We start from the raw sequence: 27,979 nt of genomic DNA, 5'->3' as shown, positions 1-27,979 counted from the left end.
TAAACCCAAATGTTGGAAATGTTTCATATCGGAGAAAACTCTGAGGAGTGGTGTTAGGTGGAAGTCGGGCTTGATTGGGAAATGTCTCCTCTTCTGGACAGTAATAGCAGTGCAATGTACATATGATTGTATGATGGACAGAGCTGCAAGCCAATCACTGACTACGGGAAAGGTAGCAAGGAAGTTACACCAGCTCCAACTGACTTGAACCTCGCCGTGCAGAGCTAACAGCACTTTAAAAGCCCACGTTGGCACTCAACTATTCCTAACTTGTCAGTTACAACAACACCATAACATGTCTGGTTGCAAGAAGATCTGCATCGTTGGATCCGGCAACTGGTATGTTGGGCACTGTTTAAATGCGTTTCTTTTGCAATGTGGCTAGTGTTGTATCGTCTAAATGGGAGGATCCTGGGTTCTTTTGCTCATGGATCTGGTGAGTGCTAATGGTAGAAGGTAAGTCCATTACTACCCCGAATAGCTACATGGAGAGCAGCTTGGGACACGAATGTCTCCAAACCCTGCCAGGAACTTCAATAGGCTTCAACCGAGAACATCAAGAAAAGAAATAAGAGTTTGTCCAGTAGCTGGTGACAGCAACATGATACTGGAACACGAATCGTTTTCCTGTGACTGACATTCATTAGTGAAGATCCAGTCATTAAATTGTAACCCCACCCCATTTCCTGACATTGTGCCTCGATTCGCAAACGGGCATGTTTATTCTTTTAATGCATCAGTATGTTTGAAAAACTATCCCGGTGTTGTTAAGGAGTCTGGACACGATAAATGGGAAGAAACTGTTTTCATCTGGCAGAAGGGTGGGGATGATGTGGAAGTAGAGGACACCAATTTAAGGCCAGTGGCAGAAAGAACCAAAGGTGTCATGAGGAAGAGCTCTGACCAAGGGTCATCCTGACTCTAAACGTTGGCTCTGTTCTCTCTCCACAGAGAAGCTGTCAGACCAGCTGAGATTTTTCAGCATTTTCTGTTTTTGTTTGACAAAGAAAAGCTTTTTGTTTTACGCAGAGGATGATTGGAATCTGGAATGCATTGCCAGAGAATGTGGTGGTGCCAGATTCAGTTGTGACTTTCTGAAGAAATGGGAAAAGGCAGGGTTATATGGTAATATGACTAGCTGAGTTGCCATTGTAGAGAGCTGGCACGGACAAAGGGCCGAATGGCCTTCCTCTGTGCTGTAATCATTTCATGATTGTACTCTCTAACAGCATTATTTATATTATAACATCAGTTGCTTCAGAAAGTTATTGGTCCCAAATTTCCACGTTTTTAACCCAGTGCAAGTCTTAAAGTAGGGGCAGTTATATTTTCTGAATCGAAAAATTAGTTTCCTACATTGCAACAGTGACTACACCACAGAAGTGTGTCACTGGCTGTAAAACACCTTGGGACGTTCAGTGATTGTGAAAGATGTTAATTAAAGTGCAATTTTTTCTTCTTCAAAAGTTGCTTCTGCCCAAAACAAAACTGCTGAGATTGATGATTATTACTTGATCACCATGATGTGCGGGTTAGGTTAGGTTAGTCCAAAGATGTGCGGGTTAGGTTGATTGGCCATGCTAAAATTGTCCCTTAGTGTCCTGGGATGCGTGGATTAGCGGGTAAAATATGTGGGGATATAGGGGGTAGGGCCTGGGTGGGATTGTGGTCGGTGCAGACTCGATGGGCTGAATGGCCTCTTTCTGTACTGTAAGGTTTCTATGATCTTCTATGACCATGTCCTCATGCACTTGGCTACATATATTTAGATGAGGGACAGTGGTGCGGGTGCCATGAATTTCCAGGAGTTCTGCTCACGGTATTGAGAGACATGGACAGAATGAATAAGGAGCAGCTATTCCCCTTAGTTGGGGGGTTGGTCACAAGGGGGCATAGGTCCGGGGGTGGGCGGTGGGGGGGGGGGGGGGGGGGGCGGTAGGAGGTTGGGGGGTGGGGATGTGAGGAGAAACATTTTTGCCCAGGGGGTGCACTTCTCCATGAGGCAATGAAGGAGCTGTGGTGAAGATTAAAATCAAGCTCAACCTTTGCGGCTCTGAGTCAGTTCAGACATTCAAGGGATATCTGTGTAATAATGCAGAGGATATTTGGCAGGTGACTTACATGAGATTCCACAGTCCTGGGGGATCCATACATGGAAGCATGAATAATATAGGGCCATCCAGTGTTATGGGATTGCTGGCTTTCCCAAGGAACAGCTTGCAATAGAAGGTATTCATATTCTTTATGAGCTTGGAATTGTTAAATCTCCAATTCCACAAGAGAAAGCGTTACCAGTCAACCAGATTCTATGAAAAGAATGTGTTCAGAACTCTCCATGTCAATGCAATATTAGCAGTAAGTTATTGCAATATTTCCAGCCCTCCCTATGCTCTTTGCCCTCCCATTCCTCTCTTGTTGGATAAATATTAGGAGTTCAGAAGTCCAAATTGCAACCTGCCCACTCCTTAAAATCCTTCTCCTTCTGCCTCCTGTTCTCAAGAGTCCCTTCTTTTTTCTTTGGAGTGGATGATTTATTTCCAGAGAAAAGAAAAATACATGGTGCAACAAATACAATCTGCACAGATAATGAGCTCAATATTAACTCCCCAAAACAAAATACAAAAATATATCTGGAACAGGAGCTGAACCGTCTCGAACCTGCCCAATTTCAGTTTTAACAGAGGCAGGCTGAGGGGCAAGTGGCCAAACAGTTACAGGGATCAGGATGGTACGATTAAGACTGTGTGCCTTCTTTGAACTGCCATTCTATTTCTAATCACAGGCAGCTGGGTTTCCTAGATTTCAGGAAACTCAACAACAAAAGGAGATGCAGAAGCTGAATCCATCAAGTAAATGCTTTTGTGACACTGCTTTTGATGATGAGGAGCCACCCAGGAAACCGTCAGACTGATCTTACCCCCATGAACAGAATCCTTGAAGCACCCCCTCCCCACTTGTATTAGGACCCCTCCCAATCCATCCCCTCAACCCCTCAATCTCTCTCAATCCCCCAATTCATTTGCTCTTTTAGGTTTCAGCCCTTTGATGCAGGCTTTCAGTCAGAGAGGCCTCCAAACTCTGTTAATCGGGTAGTTATGTTGTGCAGATATACAGGAAACCTTGTTCTCCTGGGTTTCCCAAGATCACAGCAGCCTCCCTCGACCACCACCCGCCTCATATTCCAACCTCCTGCACAGAAGTAGCCCCAGCCTAAAATCTAGACCAATGTCACAAGGCCCTGAACTCTTTGGGGAAGAAAACCCTGCGACTAGGTATCTTGTGAGTAACAAGGCAGAGTGCCGGTTGTCATAAATAATGACTCCACTGAGAAAAACAACAGAGAAGTGCTACAACGAGACATATGTCCACAGGAATGGCAAATGAAAGAACAATAAGGGTCTTAAATGGACCCTTGCATTCATTACCGGACCGGTTAAGAGGGCCTCAGAAAAATGTAACATTTTGCCTGGCATAATTGTAGCCTGTTGTTATCAGCAAAAATTTGCCGAGATAAAAAATCTAGGCGTAGACTAATTTAGTCAGAATTTGATGGGGAGAAGCATCTGGTTGATTGTCACTCTTCAGGGAATGTTGCAAATCACATTGAAGCAGTAAAGAATAATCAAAATATTTCCATCTGTTTAGCACAGTCTAACTTTGTAACCACTCCTTTAATTCCTTTCTCCCTCATCTTCTGATAACAATCAAATTCTTCAATCCTATACTTACAACATCAGACATGAATCTTGTACATGACCATACTGGTATTAATCACCGATTTGTAGAGCGAGCATGTAATAAGTGCACTTTTTGGCAATTTTCCTCTGATCTCCATGGATACCGAAGCACAAATTAAGTTCACATTCTGCTTTAGTATGACCGACTCCAAATTGAACAGAAGAAACCTGCTCATTCCTCACAGTGCTTTCCCTGGGTGATTAAAAGTATGGGTGGGATTTTGAGCTCACACTCTCCATCCGCGAGTTTGCCAGCGGGGCTCAAGATCTGGCAAAACCCAGAAATCATGAATTTCGCCAAGCTGGCAGTGCCAACCTGTGCCAAGGGTGGGCCCTAGGGGAAACCTCACCTGCAGGGACTCATTTATTTGCGGTGGCGGTGTGGAAGGGACATGCGAGCGATGGGAATGATAAAGTTGATTGGGGAAAAGGGACTGATGCCTGGATGATCGGGATGCAGGGTGGAGGGGGCCATGCTGGGGATGGTGTGGGGGTGGTGCTGGGGGCGGCCACCGATACCTCTGTGGTGGAGGGGGGAGGGACATTATTTTTTTCCCAGTGTTTTAAAAATGGTGCCTGATCTCAGTGGAGCCGGTTCCTCGCCAGAGTGACGGCACAAACCATGCCCACTCTCCTTTTTTGGCAGTCAAAGTCACAGGATCCGGAGAGAACACTAGCTGAACAGTTCCACACTGGCTTTCTCACCAGAACTGACACTCTGCCAAATTCTTGGAAGATTCCGACCTCTCTTTCTTTCCATGTATTCTGCTGTTTCTCAGTGCAACTTGCTGCCACTATTGTGAGAATTGGTTGACTTCAGCTGTGCCATTAAAGACCCATGTGATTGAGGCAGCTTAATCCTTGGGGAAAGTCACTGCTGGTGCATCGCCGGTTGGAAAACTAGTGGGAAAATCATGTCGCCTTTCGAACGAGTGGTCTGATACAACTGAAGTGAAATCAGGCAATGGCCTGGACAGCATTAGGTCCCCCATTCAAACAAGTTCATCAATGGGCAGAAATCCCTTTCCCGTGAGCTGCCGGCTGATTATTGGCAGCAGCCCTTGGAGCAATGGCTAGTGCTGGTAATGCTCAGGCTTTCACCAGGGATCATCGCTGGATCTTTGGAAGCAGATGAGTGGGGCAGGATGAGGGCCATGGGGAAGGGATTGGTGGCAAGGACAGTGGATGGGTGGATGGCTTTACTGTGTGGATTTCAGGATGTGGAGTTGCCGGCGTTGGATTGGGGTAGGCACAGTAAGTAGTCTCACAACACCAGGTTAAAGTCCAACAGGTTTATTTCGTAGCATGAGCTTTCGGAGCGTTGCCCCTTCATCAGGTGAGTGAAGAGTATGGTTCACAAACATGGCATATATAGTCACAAAGCCTTCATACCCAGTTTCCATTGGAAAGATAGTACATCCTTTTTCCATGCTTCTGGCTCCCCTGTACATTTGTGATATACTGGTGCATCATCTTTAATAACATAAACTCATTACCCTCTGCGTTAAAATATACGATCTAGTGATGCAGGGATGATTGTGGAGGTTTAATTTTGATTGGTCTGGAAAACATGTGGGTGGCATGGTGGCACAGTGGTTAGCACTGCTGCCTCACAGCGCCAGGGACCTGGGTTCGATTCCTGGCTTGGGTCACTATATGTGTGGAGTTTGCACTTTGTCTGCATGGGTTTCCTCCAGGTGCTCCGGTTTCCTCCCACATTCTGAAAGACGTGCTGGTTAGGTGCATTGACCCGAACAAGCGCCGGAGTGTATTGACTAGGGGAATTTCACAGTAATTGTATTGCAGTGTTAATGTAAGCCTTGCTTGTGACTAATAAATAAGCTTTAACTTTAAATATTTTTTGACAGCATTGTCACAATTTACGAGTGACTTCTGTTTATCTCTTCCAGGGGTTCTGCTATTGCCATAATTATTGGCAAAAATGTAGCAGAGTCAAGCCATTTTGACCCTATTGTGAAAATGTGGGTTTATGAAGAAATATTAAATGGTAGAAAACTCACAGACATAATAAACACAGACCATGAAAATGTTAAGTACTTGCCAGGTCACAAGCTTCCAGAAAACGTGGTAAGTCAAAGTTCAAGAAACACTGCACAAAAATTGCAACATTTCTCTTGACATTTCGTAATCTATGTGATATTATGGCGCTCTGATAACTTGATATACTCGCAATGTTACTCCTTGAATGACTTCATGTTAACTTTTTAACAAAATGGATCTTTGAACTTCAAGAAGGGTGTGTTTATATAAAATAGCTTTTCTTTAAATCTATAGAGGGATATGGGCCAAATGCGGGCAATTGGGATTAGCTTAGGGGTTTTAAAAAAGAAAGGGCGGCATGGACAAGTTGGGCCGAAGGGCCAGTTTTCATGCTGCAGACCTCTATGACTCTAAGAATACAACATATCTGTATGCTGCAGGGTGGCACAGTGGTTAGCACTGCTGCCTCACAGCTCCAGAGACCCGGGTTCGATTCCCGGCTTGGGTCACTGTCTGTGTGGAGTTTGCACGTTCTCTCCATGTCTGCGTGGGTTTTTTCTGGGTGCAGACTCGATGGGCTGAATGGCCTCCTTCTGCACTGTAGGGTTTCTATTCTATCTGTAAATAACAAAACAAATGTTTTCGTTTCAGTGGCAGTTGTGATAGGCATTAAGATCATAATAAAACTCAGGCATTATAACTTTGGTATTCAAAAGATAATTTATATTGCAGAGTACACAACATAAGTAAGACAGTACCATTAAGGTGAAGTAAATTGACTGTCAGTTTCTAATTAACAGAAAAACCTCTGATGTCATTCTAAGAAAAGTTTACACCGTAGTGCTAAGTTACTTGTGATTTTAATTTCAAAGTTGCTTTCTGTAGAAAATGTTAATACATTCATACAAATTGTGAAGGTTGTTACTTATGAATAAGAAGCTAAGGAAATGGTGGAAGGGAAATGTGTGTTTTAGTTGCTCACATGACACAGAGTTAAATGGACTCATAAATGGGAGTTTCTCAACTTTGCCCCAGTTCAAAATTTACCAGAGTCTACTTGCAGTTCTGCATAGGCTTTCTTACAAAATCTTCCACTTCCTTTTAATAGGTAGGGTCATGTTAAATACAAACAAAATGCACTTTGGATGTGTGAGTTAGATTTTGAGATTCCAGCTATGTTGTTCCAACCCCCTCCCCTGACCTGGCAGCAATTGAGGCCCTTAAGTGACCAATTAATGGCCACTTGAGGGTCGATTGCCACCCGGTGAAATCTCTAGGCCCTGAGCAGGGAGGCTCCCCCACTACACGCAAGGCCTTTTCTCCTGGCCCTGTTGCGAGATCCCCAGATTTGCCTGCATCCTGGGCCCCTGGCATGTTGTTCTGTCATGATGTGGAGATGCCGGCGTTGGACTGGGGTAAGCACAGTAAGAAGTCTCACAACACCAGGTTAAAGTCCAACAGGTTTATTTGGTAGCAAATACCATAAGCTTTCGGAGCTTGCTGCTCCTTCGTCAGATGGAGTTGTTCTGTAGCCATCATTTCCTGGCTGCTGCTGGAATCCAGCAGAGACGACAGAGAGACTTCACCAAGGAGCATTTCGGGAGAAGTCGCTGCAGTCACCCTGGCTGTATAGTGGGTAGAGGAAGAACTGGTGTCAAGGAGTGGTTATAGTTTGTAAAGGTTATATTCAGTAGTACTGAGGAGCAGGAAAGAAGGGCCCAAGGGAATTGGATATAATCTGAAACAAAACATCTTTCCAAAGTTTAATTTAAAGGGGTAAGACATGACAGCAGAGCTCCAAGCCGCAATCTGCTCTTTGTGCTCCATGTGGGAGGCTGGGAACATTTCTAGTGCCCAGGGCCAGCAGTGTGCAAGAAGTGTCTCCAGTTGCAGCTCCTGGAAGCCTGCGTTTCAGAGCTGGAGCGGCGACTGGGGACACTGTGTAGCATCCACGAGATAGAGAGTATCGTAGATAGCACATGTAGAGAGGTGGGCACACTGCAGGCTCAGACTCCATAGGCAGGAAAGGAATGGGTGACCACCGGCACAGCAAAAGAGCTAGGCAGGCAGTGCAGGCATCTCCTGTGGCTATTCCCCTGCAAAACAGATATAGCATTTTGGATACTGTTGAGGGGAATGGCCTTTCAGGGGAAAACAACAACAGCCAAATCCATTGCACCATGGTTGGTTCTGCTGCAGAAGGGAGGAATGCAGTAGTTATAAGGGATTCAATTGTAAGGGAAATAGATAGGCATTTCTGTGGCCGCAAACGAGACTCCAGGATGGTATGTTGCCTCCCCGGTGCTAGGGTCAAGGATGTTTCGGAGCGGCTGCAGGTCATTCTGAAGGGGGAGGGCGAACAGCCAGTGGTCATAGTACACGTTGGTACAAACAACATAGATAAAAAAAGGGATGAGGTCCTAAAGGCAGAATATAAGGAGCTAGGAACCAAGCTGAAAAGTAGGACCACAAAGGTAATGATCTAGGATTGCTACATGTGCCACGTGCTAGTCAGAGTAGAAACAGCAGGATGCATAAGGTGAATACGTGGCTGAAAAGATGGTGTGAGGGGGAGGGTTTCAGATTCTTTGAACATTGGGGCCGGTTCTGGGGGAGGTGGGACCTGTACAAACTGGACGTGTTACACCTGGGCAGGATAGGGACTAATGTCCTTTCGTGGGGGTGAAGGAAAAGGTGGTGGAGTTACATTGTTGATTAAAGTGATATTGATATGACATTGAGGAAAGATATTAGCAAAGGTAATGTGGAATCTGTATGGGTCGAGTTAAGAAACAACAAGGGGAAAAAAGCATTGGTAGGGGTGGTATAGAGACCACCAAACTGCAGTGGTAATGTTGGGAAAAGCATTAGACAGGAAATCAAAGATGCATGTGTTAAAGAAACATCTGTGATTATGAGCGACTTTAATCTGCAAATAGATTGAGAGAGTCAATTTAGTCACAGTACAATAGAGGAGGAATTTCTGGAGTGCTTACGGAATGGTTTTCTGGAGCAATATGTTGAGGAACCAACAAGGGGACAGGCCATCTTTGACTGGGTAGTGAGCAAAGCTGCTGGAGGAAGTGGTTGAGGCAGGGACATTGACAACATTTAAAAGGCACTTGGACAGATACGTGGATAGAAAAGGTTGAGAGGAACATGGGCCAAATGCAGGTAAATGGGGTTAGGTTAGATGGGCATTTTGGTCGGCATGGACCAGTTTGGGCCGAAGGGCCTGTCACCATGCCGTAGATTCTATGATTCCATGATTTTATGATTAGTTAGCAATCTAATTGTGAGAGAACCCTTGAGGATGAGTGACCATGATATGGTAGAATTCTTTGTCAAGATGGATAATGATGTAGTTGATTCTGAGACAGGGTCCTGAATCTAAATAAAGGTGACTATGATGGTATGAGGCATGAATTGGCTATGATGGATTGGAAAACATTACTGAAAGGAAAGACAGTGGATAGGCAATGGCAAGCATTTAAAGAACAAATTATTCCTGTTTGGCGCAAGAGTGGAAAGGGAATTGTGGCCAAACCATGGCTTACAAGGGAAATTAGAGATAGTATCAGATTCAAGGAAAAAGCAAACAAATTGGCAAGAAAAAGCAATGCGCCTGAGGATTGGGAGCAGTTTAAAATTCAGCAAAGGAGGACCAAGGGATTGATTAAGAAGGGAAAAATAGAGTATGAAAGTAAGCTAGCAGAGAACATAAAAACTGACTGTAAAAGTTTCTATAGATATGTAAGGAGAAAAAGATTGACAAAAACAAATGTAGGCCCCTTACAGTCAGAAACGGGAGAATTCATAATGGGGAATAAAGAAATGGCTGAGAAATTAAGTTTTTACTTTGCTTCAATCTTCAAAAAGGAAGACATGAATAATGTACCAGAAGTGCTGAGAGAAACATGTTTTAGTGAGGAGCTGAGGGAAATCAGCATTAGTAGAGAAATGGTTTTGGGGGAAATTGATGGGATAAATCTCCGGGTCCTGATAATTTTCATCCCAGAGTACTTAAGGAAGTGGTCCTGGAAACAGTAGATCCATGGTGGTTATTTTCCAAAATTCTTTGGACTCTGGAATAGTTCCTACAGATTGGAGGGTAGCTAATGTAAACACGCTATTCAAAAAGGAAGGTAGAGAGAAAACAGGGAACTATAGACCAGTGAGCCGAACACCGGTACTGAGGAAGTTGCAAGAGTCTATTATCAAGGATTTCATAACTTGGCATTTGGAAAGCAGTGGTATAATCAGACAAAGTCAGCATGGATTTACGAAAGGGAAATCATGCTTGATGAATCTTTTGGAATTGTTTGAGGATGTAACTAGTAGAGTTGACCGAGGAAAACCAGTGGATATGATTTATTTAGACTTTCAGAAGGTTTTCACCAAGGTCTCACATAACAGACTACAATGCAAAGTTAAAGCATATGGGATTGCAGGTAATGTTTTGAGATGGATAGAAGGCTAGTTAGCAGATAGGAAGCAAAGAGTTGGCATAGATGGGTCTTTTTCTGATTGACAGTCAGTGACTAGTGGGGTTCTGCAGGGATCTGTGCGAGGACCCCAACTGTTCACATTATATATTAATGATTTGGAAGAGGGAATTGAATGTATTATCTCCAAATTTGCAGATGATACAAAGTTGAATGATAGAGTGAACTGTGAGGAGGATGCAGAGATGCTTCAGCATGATTTGGACAGGTTGAGTGTGTGGGCATCTGCATGGCAGATGCAGTATAATGTGGATAAATGTGAGGTTATCCACTTTGGGAGCAATAATAGGAAGACAGATTTTTACTTGAATGGGTGTAAATTGAGAGGTGAATACTCAATGAGACCTTGGAGTCCTTGTGCATCAGTCGCTGAAAGTAAGTGCGCAGTTACAGCAGGCAGTAAAGAAGGCAAATGGTACATTGGCCTTCATTGCGAGATGTTTTGAGTATAGGGATAGGGATGTTTTGCTGCAATTGTATAGGGTGTTGGTGAGGCCATATCTGGAGTATTGTGTGATGTTTTGGTGTCCTTATCTGAGGAAGGATGCCCTTGCTATAAAGAGAGTACAGCAAAGATTGACCAGGCTGATTCCTGGGATGGCAGGTCTGTCATATGAGGAGGGACTAAGTCGGTTAGGATTATATTCACTGGAGTTTAGAAGAGTGAGAGGGGATCTCATAGAAACTTATAAAATTCTAACAGGGTTAGACAGGATAGACTCAGAAAGAATGTACCCAATGCTGGGGAGTCCAGAACCCGGGGTCATAGTTTGAGGATAAGGGGTAAACCTTTTAGAACTGAGGTGAGAAGGAACTTCTTCATCCAGAGGGTGGTGAGTGTGTGGAATTCACTACCACACAATGTAGTTGAGGCCAAAACGTCAGATTTCAAGAAGAAATTAGATATAGCTCTAGGGGTTAAAGGGATCAAGGGATATGGGGATCAGGATATTGAATTCGATGATCAGCCATGATCAAAATAAATGGTGGAGCAGGCTTGAAGGGCTGAATGGCCTACTCCTGCTTCTAGTTTCTATGTTTATACAACTAGAGAACTGCCAGCCAATCAGACTGGTCGGTAGCTCTCTGCGGGGGAAGACCTCCTTGCCAGCTAGAGGTAGAAGCACTGCTTCCAGCCAGTTAACCCTTTATAGAACATCAAATGACTTTGGGGCAGCTGGCAGCTCTGTCATGCCTGTTCCCCGCTGACTATTTTAGCTGTGGGTTGGGAATCCCAACTATCTGAAAAATTCTGCCCAAATTCCGCAGAACAACACATTCTATTCCAGCTCTTTCTCACTCCCTTGCACTTCCCCCTTAGCCCTGCATTATTTTTCCCCCCTTTATGTATTTCTCTCATTCCCCATTGGAAGTTACTGCGGAATCAGTTTCCACCATCCTTTCAGGCAATGCATTCCATAATCACAGTAACTCATTGGGCGGGATTTTCCGGCCGCTCTCGCCCCAAGGTCGGAAAGTCCTGCTCCAGGTCAACAAACCGTTGCATGGTCCGTGTCCCGTCTGCTACGATTGCTGTGGTGGGTGGGACGGGAAAATTCCGCTCTTTGTTTTAAACATTTCTGTGATACCTGATAAACCCTTTTTTTTCTGGCCGTTAAAAAAACATGTACCAATAACCACTTTTGTGGAAAAGAAACGGCTGTTATATTCAAGTGACAGGCAGGAAATGAAGTTGTATACTTAACGGACCGACACTGAAGGATATGGATGATCGAGAGACCCAAAGTTCAAATGCATGATCCCCAAATAAGTGTGAATGTTGATAGATTAAGTCATAAAATAAGTCAATAACATTTAAGAGTTTCTAAACCAGCAACACAGAATATATGAGTTAGGAAGGCATGATAAATTTATACTAAATATTGTTTATGAAATAGTTAGAATCACCCCTTTAGTTTAAAACCTAAATGCACTTGGTTTCAAATGTGACAGTTAGGGCTTTAGGCACCAAACTATTAAAACATTAAAATCACTGAGTGGCTGCTGTGTAGATGGTGTGTAGGATTATACCAGGGTGCAAAACTGTAGCTATGAGGAGGCAATGAGATACTGCATTTCTTTCCACTAGTTGAAAGAAAGTTACGAGGAAATTTAATAGATGTTTTTTTAATATTGCTGGTTTTGGCAATAAATTGGAAATTATTATTTCTTCTGGGTGAGGGATTAGTTTAGTTTATTTATTTATTAGTGTCACATGAAGGCTTACATTAACACTGCAATGAAGTTACTGTGAAAATTCCCTAGTCGCCACACTCTGGACACTGAGGGAGAATTTAGCATGGCCAATGCACCTAATCAGCACGTCTTTCGGACTGTGGGAGGAAACCGGAGCCCCCGGAGGAAACCCACACAGACACGGGGAGAACGTGCAGACTCCACACAGACGGTGGCCCAAGCCAGGAATTGAACTCGGGTCCCTGGTGCTGTTAGGCAGCAGTGCTAACCCACTGTGCCACCGTGCTGCCCGTAAAAGATTACCAATTTAAAATTATCACTAAGAAAGAAGGAGAATGGTTAGAAGAAATGCAGGGGCTTGGAGAAGGAAATATTTTGCTGAGGTTGAGGGATTTTTAGGGACAAGTGGATAAATATTTGGAGCAGGTGAAAATACAACGTTCAGGGCAGGGAGCACAGCAGAGTGGGATTAGTTTTAGATTGATGTAGAAAACAGCTGGCACACACAATGGATCAAATAGCGATTACGCTGTAAATGTTAGAGGTTCTTTTGCCTGTCTTTGCTTTGCAGAGATACATTGTATGAAGGACTCAGACTTTCTGATATCTGTGCTGTTCCAATATCTTGTGAAATTATATTGTTATTCTTGAATTTTGCCAGGCTGATACAGTCTATTTAATTAGACTGCAACTCAAAAGCAGAAATGCTGGAAATCTCAGCAGGTCTGACGGCACCTGTGGAGAGAGAACAGAGCTCACGTTTCGAGGTCAGGATCCAGACTCGAAATGTTGGCCGGGATTTTACTGTCCCGCCCGCCTTGGGAATTGGAGCTGGCGAAGGGCAGACCATGGAAAGATCCGTTGACCTTGGCGGGATTTTATGGTTTCGTGACAAGTGAGGCCGTAAAATCCCACCCATTAGCTCTATTCCTTCTCCACAGATGCTGTCAGACTTGCTGTTATTTTCTTGCATTTTGTTTCAGATTCCAGCGTCCAGAGTATTTTGCTTTTAATTCTTTTAACTAACTGCAAGCCAGAATCCATGCAGTATGTCTTCCACCATATTGGATGTTAGCTGGATTGACGGGTTTACTCACAGGTTCATATCTACACTTCATAAATTCCTTTAGGCACAGTCCAACAACATAAATAACTTCAGCTTGTTGAATCGTTTTTGGCATTCAGTTTGCAAATCATTTCCTATTTTACAGCGTGCTGTGCCAGACATCACTGAAGCAGCCAATGGGGCAGATCTGTTTGTCTTTGTTGTACCCCATCAGTTTATTGGACCCCTTTGTGATAAAATGAAAAGTCATGTGAAGGCGAATGCAATTGGAATCTCACTGATAAAGGTAAAGATTGAGAGTTCAGTCATGCGAAAGACAGGGGTTCCCGATCTGGGATTTTTATTCTGTTGCTGAATTATATTTTTCCTGCATTACTCTTTTTCAGCTGTAATTTAGACCACGTTGTCTTTGTACTTTCTGTCCGCAACATCTGTTTCTTTCTTCATGGCTGTGGAAATGTGGAGTGATACAGTTAGTGTTTATAGCAAGGGCATTATTTCATGGTTTCTTAACATCTGGCTTATTATCTGAATGTTAACAACAAGGATCTATTATTGTAGCATTTTTAAGAAACTGAAAATGATTTGAATCATGTACTTTATTTAATACTATTCTTTTGCGTTATTATACAGTGCTGCCACACTTCATATTTTGCCAGTCTTAATCATTTTTTTCCTTGATGTACGCCTTAGAAACTATTTATAAGTTACTTCCTATTGTGACTGCTGAAGTAGTTATTTCTCAGATGTACGTGCAGAAACTAAAGACACCGACAGTTTAACCAAAACTGCCACGTGCTATGTAATTATGAACCTTTTACCTTTGGACGATGTGCTGTTTACGATTATCTGAGATAACAAATCTTAGTCATTTTTCATTGTGACATGGGCGGAACTCTATTTATCAGACTGTGACTTTGCACTATCTAAAAAAAAAAAATTGCTTTGGGTCCCAGTTCTAAGTTTGTTTTAAAAAAAAACTAGGTGTGGGATTTCCTGGTCCGGTCAATGGTGGGTTTTGTGCAAAGCGGGAGCAGTAAATTTGGAGTGAGGTCCCAATAGGCACAAAAACGAGTCAGAATTTTCCCCTCGCGCCTTTCATGGTGGGTCAGCTTTCTCACCAATCCAAATTGGGAATGTAATGCCGTAATATGTCATGAATACTCATTAAAAACAAACTCAGTGGAGTCACATGCCACCTCCCAATTCCATGTCATGCCAGTAAGAAATTAGACCCGTTTAAATCACAACCAGATATAAGTGGCATGCAGTTGTCCACCTTCAGTTCACCTGTGACTTTGAGTTGAGTGCAACATTCAAAGGGTACCTGTAACAGCACTGCTCCTGTTCCTCAGCAATGCCAGTGTTAACCCACACAGGTAGGAGTGTGTGCTGGTGTTTTTTTCCATGGCTGCATTGGGTGTGGAGTTTGACTGCTAATCCAAAACAGAGACCAGCATGATGACCAGGGAAGAAGGGGGTTGGAGTTGACAGAGACATGACGGTGAAGGGGGCTTGGTAGGGTTGGAAATGGGGAGATGAAATGCAGAGGGAAGAATAGGGGTTGGAAAGCCTCTAGCCTGACATGGAGCAGCAGAACGCAGACATAGCAGGGGTTGGATAGGAATTGATTTGCATGAAGGGGATTGGATGCAGGCAGACACTAGACTATAAAAGTTGGGTGTTAGTGTGGCCCAAGAGGGGTAGGTTGCACAGGGACTCTTCGGGGGAGGAGGAGTGGTGGTGGCACGGTGGAAGGGAAACAGAAAAGCAACCTTTGGAGCTCCAGAGAGAAACATCATAAACTCATTCTTTTCAAATTCACTCACAACATTGTTCCATAGGAAGACTCAGCATTTCTTCTACCCTTGCCTTCTGATGACTTGTTTTTTAGGTTTTGGGGTCAAACATTTAGGTCTGACAAGCAGACATTTCTTTTCTCAAATGATAGTGAATTTTTGGAATTTTCTACCCCAGGGAGCTATATGGTTGTTAATTTCATTCAATACTGAGAGCAATCGACTTGATTTTCAGATACCAAAGGAATCATGAGATATCGTTATCGGGTGGGAAAATGGGGATAACGTAGAAGAGCAGCTATGCTTTTATTGAATGGCATAGAAGGCTGAAGGAGCTCTGTGGCTGACACCTGCTCCTATTTCTTATATTATGTGTGACTTTAAGACTCTTTCTATAAGTTAACAATGTTGGGCTATCTGTACTAGAGGTAATTTTTATGCTTAATTCTTTAGGGAGTTGATGAAGGTCCTGATGGTCTTAAGTTCATATCACACATAATTCATGAGAAACTTGGCATTGACATGTCTGTACTGATGGGGGCCAACATTGCTAATGAGGTAGCAGATGAGAAATTCTGTGAGTCAACAATTGGTAAGAAATATGACACAGTGTGCTCCTGGCATTCTTCTGATTTTTTAAGCTTCTAGTTTACTTGCATCATAGAAATATAGAAAATAGAAGCAGGAGTAGGCCATTCGGCCCTTTGAGCCTGCTCTGTCATTCATTTTGAACATGGCTGATCATCAAATTCAATATCCTGATCCCCCCCTTACCCCCATTTCCCTTGATCCCTATATCTAATTTCTTCTTGGAATCAGACAAAGTTTTGGCCTCAGCTACCTTCTGTCACTCGGTCTAATGGGTTCCCAGTTGTAAAATCAATATGGCACGGTTTCAGAATCATTGGTACTTTCTTGTGTGAGTACATGAAATAGCAATTAGATTGGTTGGCTGTTGGCTGCATTACAAAAATTGACAGGGAAAATGAGTGACTGAACCCGTGGCAAAATTTTACAGCCACATTGCGGCGGGAGCGGGGCTGGATAATGCGGTGAGCCATTCAGAAGCCCACTGACTTCAGCAGAACCAGAGGGAGGGAGGGGCCATAAAGTTCCACCTCTGAGTCACCATTAAAATGTGGCATTCGCACTTTCAGTCTCTCCCAATCATAAAGACACCAAGCAGTAATCAGTTAATTAATCTCAGCCAGTTTCTTTAATTTATATACAACCGTGACTTTTCTTTCGCCATTTTTGGTGACAAAAATGGTGCAGATATTTAAAAACAGAATGTGCCAGAAATACTCAGCAAGTCTGGGAGACTCTGTAGAGAGAAACATCTATCCCTCCCTCACGTCTACTGACTCAGAACATACTATATTCCTATCTTTCTAACTGACGTCAACTGTAACTCGTTTCTCCCTGCAGATGCTGTCTGACCTGAATATTTCCAACATTTCCTGTTTTAATTTCAATTCCCAGCACCCACAGTACTTTGTTTTTGTATTGGTGTTGTAATGGTAAAGTTATACCATTACAACCGAATACCAAATACATAGACAGGATGGGAATAGAGGGATATAAAGGGCAGGGGGTTTTAGTTCAGTCAGGCAGCATGGTCGGAGCAGACTTGGAGGGCCGAACGGGCTGTTCCTATGCTGTAATTTTCTTTGTTCTTTGTTATAACCTGGTTGCCTGGTTTTATTTATAAAACCTCCAATTTGCTGTGCAAATGGGTGCACCATTCATACCACTTGCATATAAGATTATTTACATTGCCTGAAACATCAAAGTGCATACAAAGAATTCTGTCAAACGGAAACTAAGCTGCCTGTTGCAGCATCCTAGATGTGGTGTAATCACCTTGCAATCTAAGATCATCTGAAGAAATTCGTTGGAAGAATTTGTAAGCAACTTCTGCATGGATCTGATACTTCTGTTATTCTTTTTTATGTCTATATTTGCCAGGATCCAAAAATAAAACTCATGGAGAACTCTTTAAGAACCTGATGCAGACACCAAATTTCAGAATAACTGTTGTGGAAGAAAGTGACACAGTGGAACTGTGTGGAGCATTGAAAGTAAGTTACTGACAAATTTTAATCTAAATGATAAAGTGGAAACATGTATAAAACGGCCGCATTTTACCAGGTTTCCTTCAGATTTGAGAGCTTTCACGTTTTAAAATATTCACCAGGAAATATTTTACACCAGGATTTTCTTTATTTTCTTCTGCTTGCTTTTAGAGAAACCCATTTTTGAATAATTTTCCTGAATTTTTATACCTTATAACAACATGGTATCTTTAATACAATAGCACATCCTAAGTTGCTTCACAGGAGAGCTGTACAGCAGAATTTGAAATCCAGCTACATGAGGTGAAATAAAGGGTGAGGGCAGAAGTCAAAGACAGTGGGCGGGATTTTCTGGCCCTTCCCACCGGTGGGATCTTTCAGTCCTGTCAAAGTCCACTCCCCCCCGCCCTAGGCAGTGGTAGTACCCCTACTGCTTGACCAGAAGCACCAGGTTTGAGTCCAGTGCCAGCACTTGTTGGCCACGGATGGAGCATTCAGCACAGTTCAACAGACTGATAATCAGCCTGAAAATCCTTCCACCACTTCCCTCACTATTCCCCAAAGGGTAAGAAACAGAATGGGGGTGATCTTGAGGCCGTACTCTCCGTCTGCGGAAAGGCAACGGGGGCCGAAGATCCGGCAAAACCCGGAGATCGCGAATCTCGCCAGCGAGATTGTGACCTCCGATTTTTGCCGCCGCTTAGTAGCGACGTAATCAGCATGAGCTGGATTACAAAACATTCACATATATTTCAGTACAATTAAACACCTCCTTCGCCACATGATTCCTCACTCGCTGTATTTTCAAACCTCGCCGACGTGATGTCAGGTTTACAAGGCGAGATTTACAACAGGGTTGACCCAGATGTGAACCTGTTGTGGGGACCTTACCCCCCACCCCGGGGCGTAAAGATGAGTATAATCCCTGGGGGAGTGGGACATGGTCAGGCAGTGTCTCAGCATTGCCCCCGATACAGGTTGGCACTGCTAGATTGGGCCAATCTGGCAATGCTGACCTGTGCCAGAGGCAGGCTCCAGTGGGCGCCTCATGGGGTGGGGCTCATTTATTTGTGGTGGTGGGGGGACAGTGGATGTAGGAGTCTGATGCTGTGAATACTGTATGGAAGGAGAGGGGGTCTGAGAGAGAGGGTATTGCTGGCATTAATCGTGTGGGGGGGAAGGGGAGATGCCAGCATTGATCGCAGGGTGGGCAGGGAGCCCCTGAGACCCCTGTGGTGGAATGGGGGAAGGCTATTTTGTTTTCCTCTGATTGGGTGTCCTTTAAAAATGGCGCCCTGATTTCAGTGCTGCTGGCTTTGCTGCCGTTTCGTCCCCGCACCTCAACATGACGGCATGAAACATGTCCCCCTTGTTTTTTTTTTGACAGAGTGTGGTAAGATCTGGAGAGAAAACAGGCCTGTTTTCCTGGAGAGAAACACACTGGTTTTCAGTCAGATCCTGACATTTTCCCATTTTGTGGTAAGATTCCACCCAATGGGTGTGAAGACACGCTAACAGCATCATTTAGAGACATGAATATGCAACAAAATTATTTGGCACTCGGGAAAATATAGGTTAATAAGGAAAAACCAGAGCAAATTGTGTGTTAAAGTGGATTGGGGACTGGCTATCCGACAGGAAGCAAAGAGTCGGAATAAATGGGTGTTTTTCCGGTTGGAGGAAGGTAACTAGTGGCGTGCCGCAGGGATCGGTACTCGGGCCGCAACTGTTTACCATTTATATAGATGATCTGGAGGAGGGGACGGAGTGTAGGGTAACGAAGTTTGCAGACGACACAAAGATAAGTGGAAAAGTGAATCGTGTGGAGGACGGAGAAGATTTGCAGAGAGATTTGGACAGGCTGAGTGAGTGGGCGAGGATATGGCAAATGGAGTATAACGTTGATAAATGCGAGGTTATACACTTTGGAGGAAATAATAACAAATGGGATTACTATCTCAATGGAAACAAATTAAAACATGCTACCGTGCAAAGGGACCTGGGGGTCCTTGTGCATGAGACGCAAAAGCCCAGTCTGCAGGTACAACAGGTGATCAAGAAGGCAAATGGGATGTTGGCCTATATTGCGAGGGGGATAGAATATAAAAGCAGGGATGTCTTGATGCACCTGTACAGGGCATTGGTGAGGCCGCAGCTGGAATAGTGTGTGCAGTATTGGTCCCCTTATATGAGGAAGGATATATTGGCATTGGAGGGAGTGCAGAGAAGGTTCACCAGGTTGATACCGGAGATGAGGGGTTTGGATTATGAGGAGAGGCTGAGGAGATTGGGTTTGTACTCGTTGGAGTTTAGAAGGATGAGGGGGGATCTTATGGAGACTTATAAGATAATGCGGGGGCTGGATAGGGTGGAGGCGGAGAGATTCTTTCCACTTAGTAAGGAAGTTAAAACTAGAGGACACAGCCTCAAAATAAAGGGGGGTCGGTTTAAGACAGAGTTGAGGAGGAACTTCTTCTCCCAGAGGGTGGTGAATCTCTGGAATTCTCTGCCCACTGAGGTGGTGGAGGCTACCTCGCTGAATATGTTTAAAGCGCGGATGGATGGATTCCTGATCGGTAAGGGAATTAAGGGTTATGGGGATCAGGCAGGTAAGTGGTACTGATCCACGTCAGATCAGCCATGATCTTATTGAATGGCGGGGCAGGCTCGAGGGGCTAGATGGCCTACTCCTGCTCCTATTTCTTATGTTCTTATGTTAAATTACTTAAAAGCAAATCATTTTTGACAAACATGATTGAACTCTTTGAGGAAATGGATAAGGGGCAATGCAATCGATGTTATGAAAATGGACTCTCAAAAGGTGTTTGATAAAGTACTGCAGTTGAAATCCTTTATCCATACATTCAAAAACCAAACACATCCAAAAAGCAAAGTTTTTTTGAACAGACCCCAACGAGAGCCAACATGAACCTCAGTGACTTGTTGCGCGGGAACTCTGCGACTTGAGCCGACAAAATAAAATACAAACAAGAACCAATGTTGATGAGGCAGGTGAACCCGGAAGAACAATTCAAGAAGGTCTCCCAGCAGAGCGTACTGACACTCTGAACCCCGTAACTACAGCACATCCAAAGATATCTGAATAGCGAAATGGAATTGGCCCCAAGAGTTTCAGATAAAGGATACTCAACTTGTTGGCAAAATTGAAGTCAGAATGACTGCATAAGTATGAAATTAATTAAGGGAGAGAAAGCAGAGAATAATGAACGATTTGATTTCAGACAGGAGGAGAATGCACTGGTGTCCATCAGCATTGGCACCACTGTTCTTTTTTCATATGAATGATCTGGACTTGGATATATGGAACATGATCTCTTAAGTTTGCAGGTGACATGACACAAAACTGGGAAATGCAGCAAACTGCAAGAAAACAGCAGCAGGAATGGGCCATTCAGCCCCTTGAGCCTGCTCCATCATTCAATAAGATCATGGCTGATCTGATTGTGGCCTCAACTTCACTTTCCTGTCTGCCACCCCCCCCCCCCCCCCCCCGCCCCTCTCCCCCACCCCGCTCCCATGCACCAAGAGAAAACCATTTTGTTCATCTCAGATTTAAGTGGGAGAGCACAAATTTTGACACCCTGTCCACTAGTTCTAGACTCCCCCACAAGAGGAAACATCCTCATAGCATTCACCCTGTCAGGTTTCCTCAGGATCTTATAGATTTCAGTCAGATCACCTCTCATTCTTCTAAATTCCAGTGGGTATAGGCCCAACCTTTCCTCAGAGGATAATTTCTTCATCCCAGCAATCAGTCGAGTGAACCTTCTCTGAACTGCTTCCGATACAACTTTGTCCTTTCTTAAATAAGAAAAACAAAACTTGTGCGCAATACTCTAGATGCTGTCTCTCTAAGACTCTGAAAACTGTAGCAAAACACTTCCCTATGTTTATATTTGATTTCCCTTCCAATAAACCCCAACATTTCATTTGCCTTCTCGATCACTGCATACTAATCTTTTTGAAATTCCCAGATTTTAGGCCATCGCAGTTTCTCTATTTAAATAAAACACTGCCAAAGTGGACAAGTTCACATTTTACCACATTACATTCCATCTGCCAAATCTTTGCCCACTTAATTAACCTATCTATATTCCTTTGAAGACTCTATTTCCTCTTAACTACTTACTTTCCTTCTTTTGTATCTTCAGCAAATTTAACTGCCAAACATTTACTCCCTTCACCAAGTCATTGATTTCAATTGTAAATAGTTGATGCCCCAGCACCAGATTGCTGCCCCAGATTCCTGTGGCACTCCACTAGTTACAGCTTGCCAACCTAAAAGTCATAGAATCTCTACAGTACAGAAGGAGGTCATTCGGCCCATCGACCACAATCCCACCCAAGCCCTATTCCTGCAACCCCACTCATTTACCCTGCTAATCCCCTTGACACCAGGGTCAATTTAGTGTGACCAATCAACCTAACCCGCACATCTTTGGACCGTGGGAGGAAACCAGAACACCCGGAGGAAACCCACGCAGACACAGGGAGAATGTGCAGACTCCACACAGACAGTGACCCGAGGCCAGAATTGAACCTGGGACCCTGGCGCTGTGAGGCAGCAGTGCTAACCACTGTGCCATTGTGCCACCCTCATCTATTTATCCCGACCTTCTGCTTTCAGTTAGCAAACCAATCCTCTATTTATATGTTACCCCTTACACCACGAGTTCTTATTATGATATTAACCTTTGATGATGCATCTTAACAAATGCATTTTGTAAGTCTAAGTACACCACATCTATAGCTAAAATGTTATCCAGATTGCTTGTTGCTTCCTCAAAGAACTCTAATAAATTAATCAAACATGATTTCCCTGTCACAAAACCATGTTGACTCTGCATTACAAGTTCCTCTCCAACTCCAAGCAGATTTCCCAAACTCTAGCAACAGGCAGACAACACAGCCTTCTAGGCTCAAGTTCTTGGCTGCAGAGAACTGTCTAGGAACTTACTAATCTTAAATATCATTAAAGAGCTTTCTAACCATGTGATCCACCCTCACTGAATATTTGTACTATGGCGAGGTTTACAACAGCTGTATAAAAACAGAAATTATTTGAAGGGAGCCTGCCAGGGGCGCCAAGGTAGGTATAGCCCCCGGGAGAGAGGGACATGCCTGGGCAGTGTCAGGGCACAGGTTGGCAGTGCCCATCTGGCAGTTCCACCCTGTGCCAGGGTGGCAGTCCCAGGGCATGTCTTTTGGGGAGTCCCTTCTGAGTGATTGGGTGGCACAGTGGTTAGCACTGCTGCTTCACAGCTCCAGGGACCTGGGTACGATTCCCAGCTTGGATCACTGTGTGGAGTTTGCACGTTCTCCCCATGTCTGCGTGGGTTTCCTCCGGGTACTCCGGTTTCCTCCCAGAGTCCAAAGATGTATGGGTTCGGTACATTGGCCATGGTAAATTGCCCCTTAGTGTCCCAGGATGCGTAGGTTAGAGGGATTGGCGGGGTAAATATGTGGGGTTACGGGGATAGGGCCTAAGTGGGATTGTTGTCGGTGCAGACGTGATGGGCCGAATGGCCTCCTTCTGCACTGTAGGGTTTCTCTGATTTCTATTTCTATGATTGTTGGGGGGGGAGGGTTGATGATGCATGTGTGATGGGGTGTCCCTCTGACGCCTGTGAGGTTGCGGGGGCGTCACCCTGATGCTTTTGTGAAGGTCCCTCATGTCCGTTGGAGAGGAGGGAGTTTATTTTAATCAGAAATCGGGGCAACCTTTAAAGATGGCACCCTGATCTCTGTGGAGCTGGCGTTGCCAGTTCTATCAGGCCCTGCTTGATACTAATGAGGATTTTGAAGCTGTTCTTGAGTCAGTTGGCACGAGACCTCAAACGTTTGTATCTTTTTCCCGACGGAAGAAGGTGGAAGAGAGAATGTCCGGGGTGCCTGGGGTCCTTAATTATGCTGGCTGCTTTGCCGAGGCAGCGGGAAGTGTAGACAGAGTCAATGGATGGGAGGCTGGTTTGCGTGAGGGATTGGGCTACATTCACGACCTTTTGTAGTTCCTTGCGGTCTTGGGCAGAGCAGGAGCTGTGATACAACCAGAAAGAATGCCTTCTATGGTGCATCTGTAAAAGTTGGTGAGAATTGTAAGCTGACATGCCAAATTTCCTTAGTCTTCTGAGAAAGTAGAGATGTTGGTGGGCTTTCTTAACTATAGTGTCAGCATGGGGGGACCAGGACAGGTCATTGGTGATCTGGACATCTAAAAATTCGAAGCTCTCGACCCTTTCTACTTTGTCCCCAGTTATCAGGAGTGTGAAAATAAACTAAATAGCACAATTATAAAGGAAGACAGGAACAGAGACACCTGGGAGGATGCACCACAAAAACTTTTGAAGATAGCAGGACAAGTTGAGAAGGTATAAATAGATATGTGGAGCACAAAAGAAAAGAAGTTATGCTGATCCTGAGTAAAGCATGGGTTAGGCCCCAGTTAGACTATGGTGTTCAAATCTGGGCTTCACACTTTAGGGAGGATATCAAGGCCAAAGAGTGGGCGGAGAGAAGGTTTACTAGAATGGCACCAGGGATGAAAGTCTTCACTAACATGGAAAGAACTAGAGAAACGAGAATTGTTCTCCTTAGAGCAGAGAAGGCTGAAGATGAGCTTTGACAAAGAGATTTTTCAAAACCTTGAAGGATTTTGATGAGAACTGATTGCCAGTGGCAAAAGGTTAGGGAACTAATGGGATAAATTTAAGATAATTGGTGAAAAAAAAACAAGAGGCAACACGAGGAACTGTGATTTGTTATAATCGGAATGCATTGCCTGAATGGCAGAAAATCCAATTGGATAAATAGTTCAAAGTCAGTCCAAAGTACGCATTAAACTAATACCTTATTTTGGCCTATACTCATTGCATGTGCTGTTCTGTCACCAACGAAAGTTATTGCTGACAAACATTAAATGAAACTGATTATTTTTGTTTTTCGATAAAATGGGCAATGAAAATAATGGAATTTTATACTTGGCAAATTCAGTTTCTATCTTGAATAAAATCCCACATGTGACACGGCCACACAGTGGTTAGCACTGCTGCCTCACAGCACCTGGAACTCGGGTTCAATTCCAGCCTTGGGTGACTGTCTGTGTGGAGTTTGCATGTTCTCCCCATGCCTGCAGGGGTTTCCTCCGGGTGCTCCGTTTTCCTTCCCCAGTTCAGAGATGTGCAGGTTAGGTTGATTGACCATGGTAAAATGTGTGGGGGTTATGGGGATAGGGTGGGAGAAAGGACCTGGGTAAGATACTCTGTCAGAGAGTCGGTGCAGACTCGATGGGCCAAATGGCCTCCTTCTGCACTGTAGGGATTCTATGATCAACAAATAATTGGGTAATTGCGCCTTTTTGTCCCATTGGCCTACAGCTCTCTCTTTTCAAATACAACTTCTGATGTATCCCTTGACAATTGTGCTACTATCTATTTTGCACGCCACCCTTATATGTGCATAAAGCATAAATAAAAAGAAAACACTTTAATTGTTGAAGTGCCAATAAAAGTGTTTTCTTTTTATTTATGCTTTATACACATTAATGGGTGGTATGCAAAATAAACAGCAGTGGTTAGCACTGCTGCTTCACAGCGCCAGGGACTCGGGTTTGATTCCCAGCTTGGGTCACTGTCTGTGTGGAGTTTGCATGTTCTCCCCGTGTCTGCGTGGGTTTCCCCCGGGTGCTCCGGTTTCCTCCCACATTCTGAAAGACGTGCTGGGCATTGACCCGAACAGCTGCCGGACTGTGGCGACTAGGGGAATTTCGCAGTAACTTCATTGCAGTGTTAATGTAAGCCTTACTTGTGACTAATAAATAAACTTTAAAAACTTTAAAACGTTCTTTACCCATGAACTTCGATTTGATATTGTTGATCAAATCTGATGACTTCTGGTCAAAAATCCTGGGTCTTCCTAAAATATTCAAAACTTATTAACAAGAGAAACAGAAGAGGTCAGCTTAATCGGAAGTCTTTTTAAAGCCTTACTAAAATGCATATTTCAGACTTGATTTATGTTGCTTCATACATAGTTGATCCCATCTGAAATATTCAGCCTGAACTACAATTTTCCAATGCTTAATTTGTATGTTAACCTCAATCTTATCAACTGTTTTATTTCCTAGAACATTGTGGCTGTTGGTGCTGGATTCTGTGATGGACTTGATTATGGTGACAATACGAAAGCTGCCGTTATCCGCTTGGGGTTGATGGAAATGTTATCTTTTGCCAAATTGTACTGTAAAGGACCAGTTACATCAGCCACCTTCCTGGAGAGCTGTGGAGTTGCTGATCTTGTCACAACTTGCTATGGAGGGCGCAACAGAAAAGTAGCAGAAGCATTTGTGAGATGTGGAAAAGTGAGGGTTTTTTTAACTGAGTTATGACTTTTCTTTTCTTTTAAGAGTTAGTGACACTGAAGAAATAAAGCTCATTTTAATGTTTGCTTTTCATGATAAAGTGTGTATGCTAATGAGTGGAAAGGTAAAACACACCATTTCACAGACAGAGCAGTAATACACACACCATCCTAAATATAACACAATCCTTGGAGGTCAAGCATTTATTGTTTTGCAAGGCAAGTACAACATATGTCCCATGAAATATAATCAAAGAGGTTGGAATTCAATGTTCAATCCTAAACTGTAGAAAAATAAGGGAGTTGAGTGAATTGAAGAACAATTCTTTCTGTGTTTGTTGCGAGAAGGAGACTGACTTTAGGCTGTATTTTGGATTAGATAATGTGATACATGTCATTCTTATTTTTGGTAATGTTTCATCAAGATAGCATCACCGTTGTTGCACTATATATGTGACACGGATTATGACTTGCTGAATAATCGGTTACAGGTCATATAACAGTACCTTAGATTTTCATAGTGTTTCACCTGTATTTTATCCAGTCCATTGAGGAATTGGAAAAAGACATGCTGAATGGGCAGAAGTTGCAAGGTCCTCAGACTTCTGCTGAAGTTTACAGACTACTTAAACAGAAGAATATGCTGGACAAGTAAGTACTTTTTACGAGTGAATAAATTGGGTTATTTACCTGTAATTGTAATGAATGTGCATCATGGATTGAATAATATAAAAACTGCATTTATATAATGCTTTCAATGTAATACATGTCGCAGAGTGCTTCATAGAAATGTTATTGAACAAAATTTGATACCATGTCACATCAGGAAATATTGGGACTGGTGACTAAAAACTGATTGGATTATTAGTTCAGTAATAAAACCACTACGCTACAGTATCCATTCGACAGTAAAATATGAGAATTTATGATTAGCTCTAATGTGCATGTGTATTTTTGGAAAAGTGCATGGCCTCCACTTCCGACTTCAAGTTTGAGGATAAGATACCCATTCCATATCAAAATGTTTCAGACTAAATTTTTTTTTTACAGATTTCCACTCTTTGTTGCAGTTTATCAAATCTGCTATGAGAAAAGGCCGGTCAGAGACTTCATCATATGCCTTCAGGACCACCCAGAACATATGTAACTTGAGCCAACTCCTGCATATGCATGTTATAATCACAACCTTTCCCCTTTTTTTCTTGCAGATAAAGAATAAGTACAGCAACAGATTATTAGCCTTATTCTAAATGTCATTTTGATAAGCTGATCTTTTAATTCTTTTTTTGTGAAACGTAATGAAAATTAATTTCCAAATCCCACAATAATTCTCCATTTTAACCAGGGAAATGTAGCTTTTATATGTACTTAAGAAAACATGTTGGGATCTCTGGAATGCTTACTAATCTTTCAACAACATCTTCAATCATTCCCTACTTTCGTCAATGTAATTTTTCAGCATGTTTCATCTGTTAGCCTTAATTATTACACTAATAAATGCTGGCCTTAGATCATGCAGCAAACATTGGTCATCCAGTTCTGTTTCAGTCAATAGGTGTTGACTCTAACTGAAGATTTCAGGGTTCGGAGAATTGACTGCACATGGTAATCCTTGGTTCAATAAAATGGACTGATTCTAGCTAATGTTTACATTGAAGACATTTGAATTGTTACGCTCGAGGAGATACTTTAGTGTAATTGTTTTCGAGAATATAACTTACTCATTGTCATGCTTGACTTCACACAAAAGAAGCACTGGAATCTTTAAATAAATATTGTAATCACAGTAAGTTTTTACAGCGACTTGTGTGCACAGGTCAACACCTTAACTTTTAAAAATAAAGCAGTTCAGTTATTAGTACAAAAATGTTTGTGGTTAGATAGGTGTGAGGCAGTATTAACAATGGAGGATATCCAACTTTGCTTTGGACATGATATTAAACCTGTATAACTTTGCATCTTATATCTCAATCACAATAAAATATTTGTAATAAGAATGGTACTGTAGCTTTTTAAAAAACATTTTAAATAATTTGACTCCACAATACTGATCAGTTTTTTTGCGATGTCATAAAGCCCATTTTTCATCTACTATTACAAAGTTTGAGATTTTGACCCGTTAGTAGACCATTTGGGTCATCAACTCCCCTTTGGTTTGTCCATATAAGCTACCTAGTTGCAACTGATTCTCTTTCTTGCTTGCTTCCTGTTGGATGTTTCACTC

The 27,979-nt window shown here is 43.1% G+C and overlaps 1 protein-coding gene across 1 annotated transcript; it reads left to right on the top strand.

Moving 5' to 3' along the window:
• Positions 1-156: 156 nt before the first annotated feature.
• Positions 157-27,668, top strand: LOC144503594 (glycerol-3-phosphate dehydrogenase [NAD(+)], cytoplasmic-like). Its single transcript, XM_078228184.1, has 8 exons — positions 157-339; positions 5,648-5,825; positions 13,651-13,791; positions 15,758-15,896; positions 17,273-17,385; positions 25,523-25,756; positions 26,300-26,406; positions 26,806-27,668. The coding sequence occupies exons 1-8, from the start codon at positions 296-298 to the stop codon at positions 26,900-26,902; spliced, it is 1,053 nt and encodes a 350-aa protein (XP_078084310.1). The 5' UTR covers positions 157-295; the 3' UTR covers positions 26,903-27,668.
• The last annotated feature ends 311 nt before the right edge of the window (positions 27,669-27,979 follow it).

The sequence above is a fragment of the Mustelus asterias genome, chromosome 14, assembly GCF_964213995.1.
Source record: "Mustelus asterias chromosome 14, sMusAst1.hap1.1, whole genome shotgun sequence".
Classification (NCBI taxonomy): domain Eukaryota; kingdom Metazoa; phylum Chordata; class Chondrichthyes; order Carcharhiniformes; family Triakidae; genus Mustelus; species Mustelus asterias.
The sequence above is the reverse complement of the archived record's forward strand: the minus strand, read 5'-3'. Positions and strand labels throughout refer to the sequence as shown.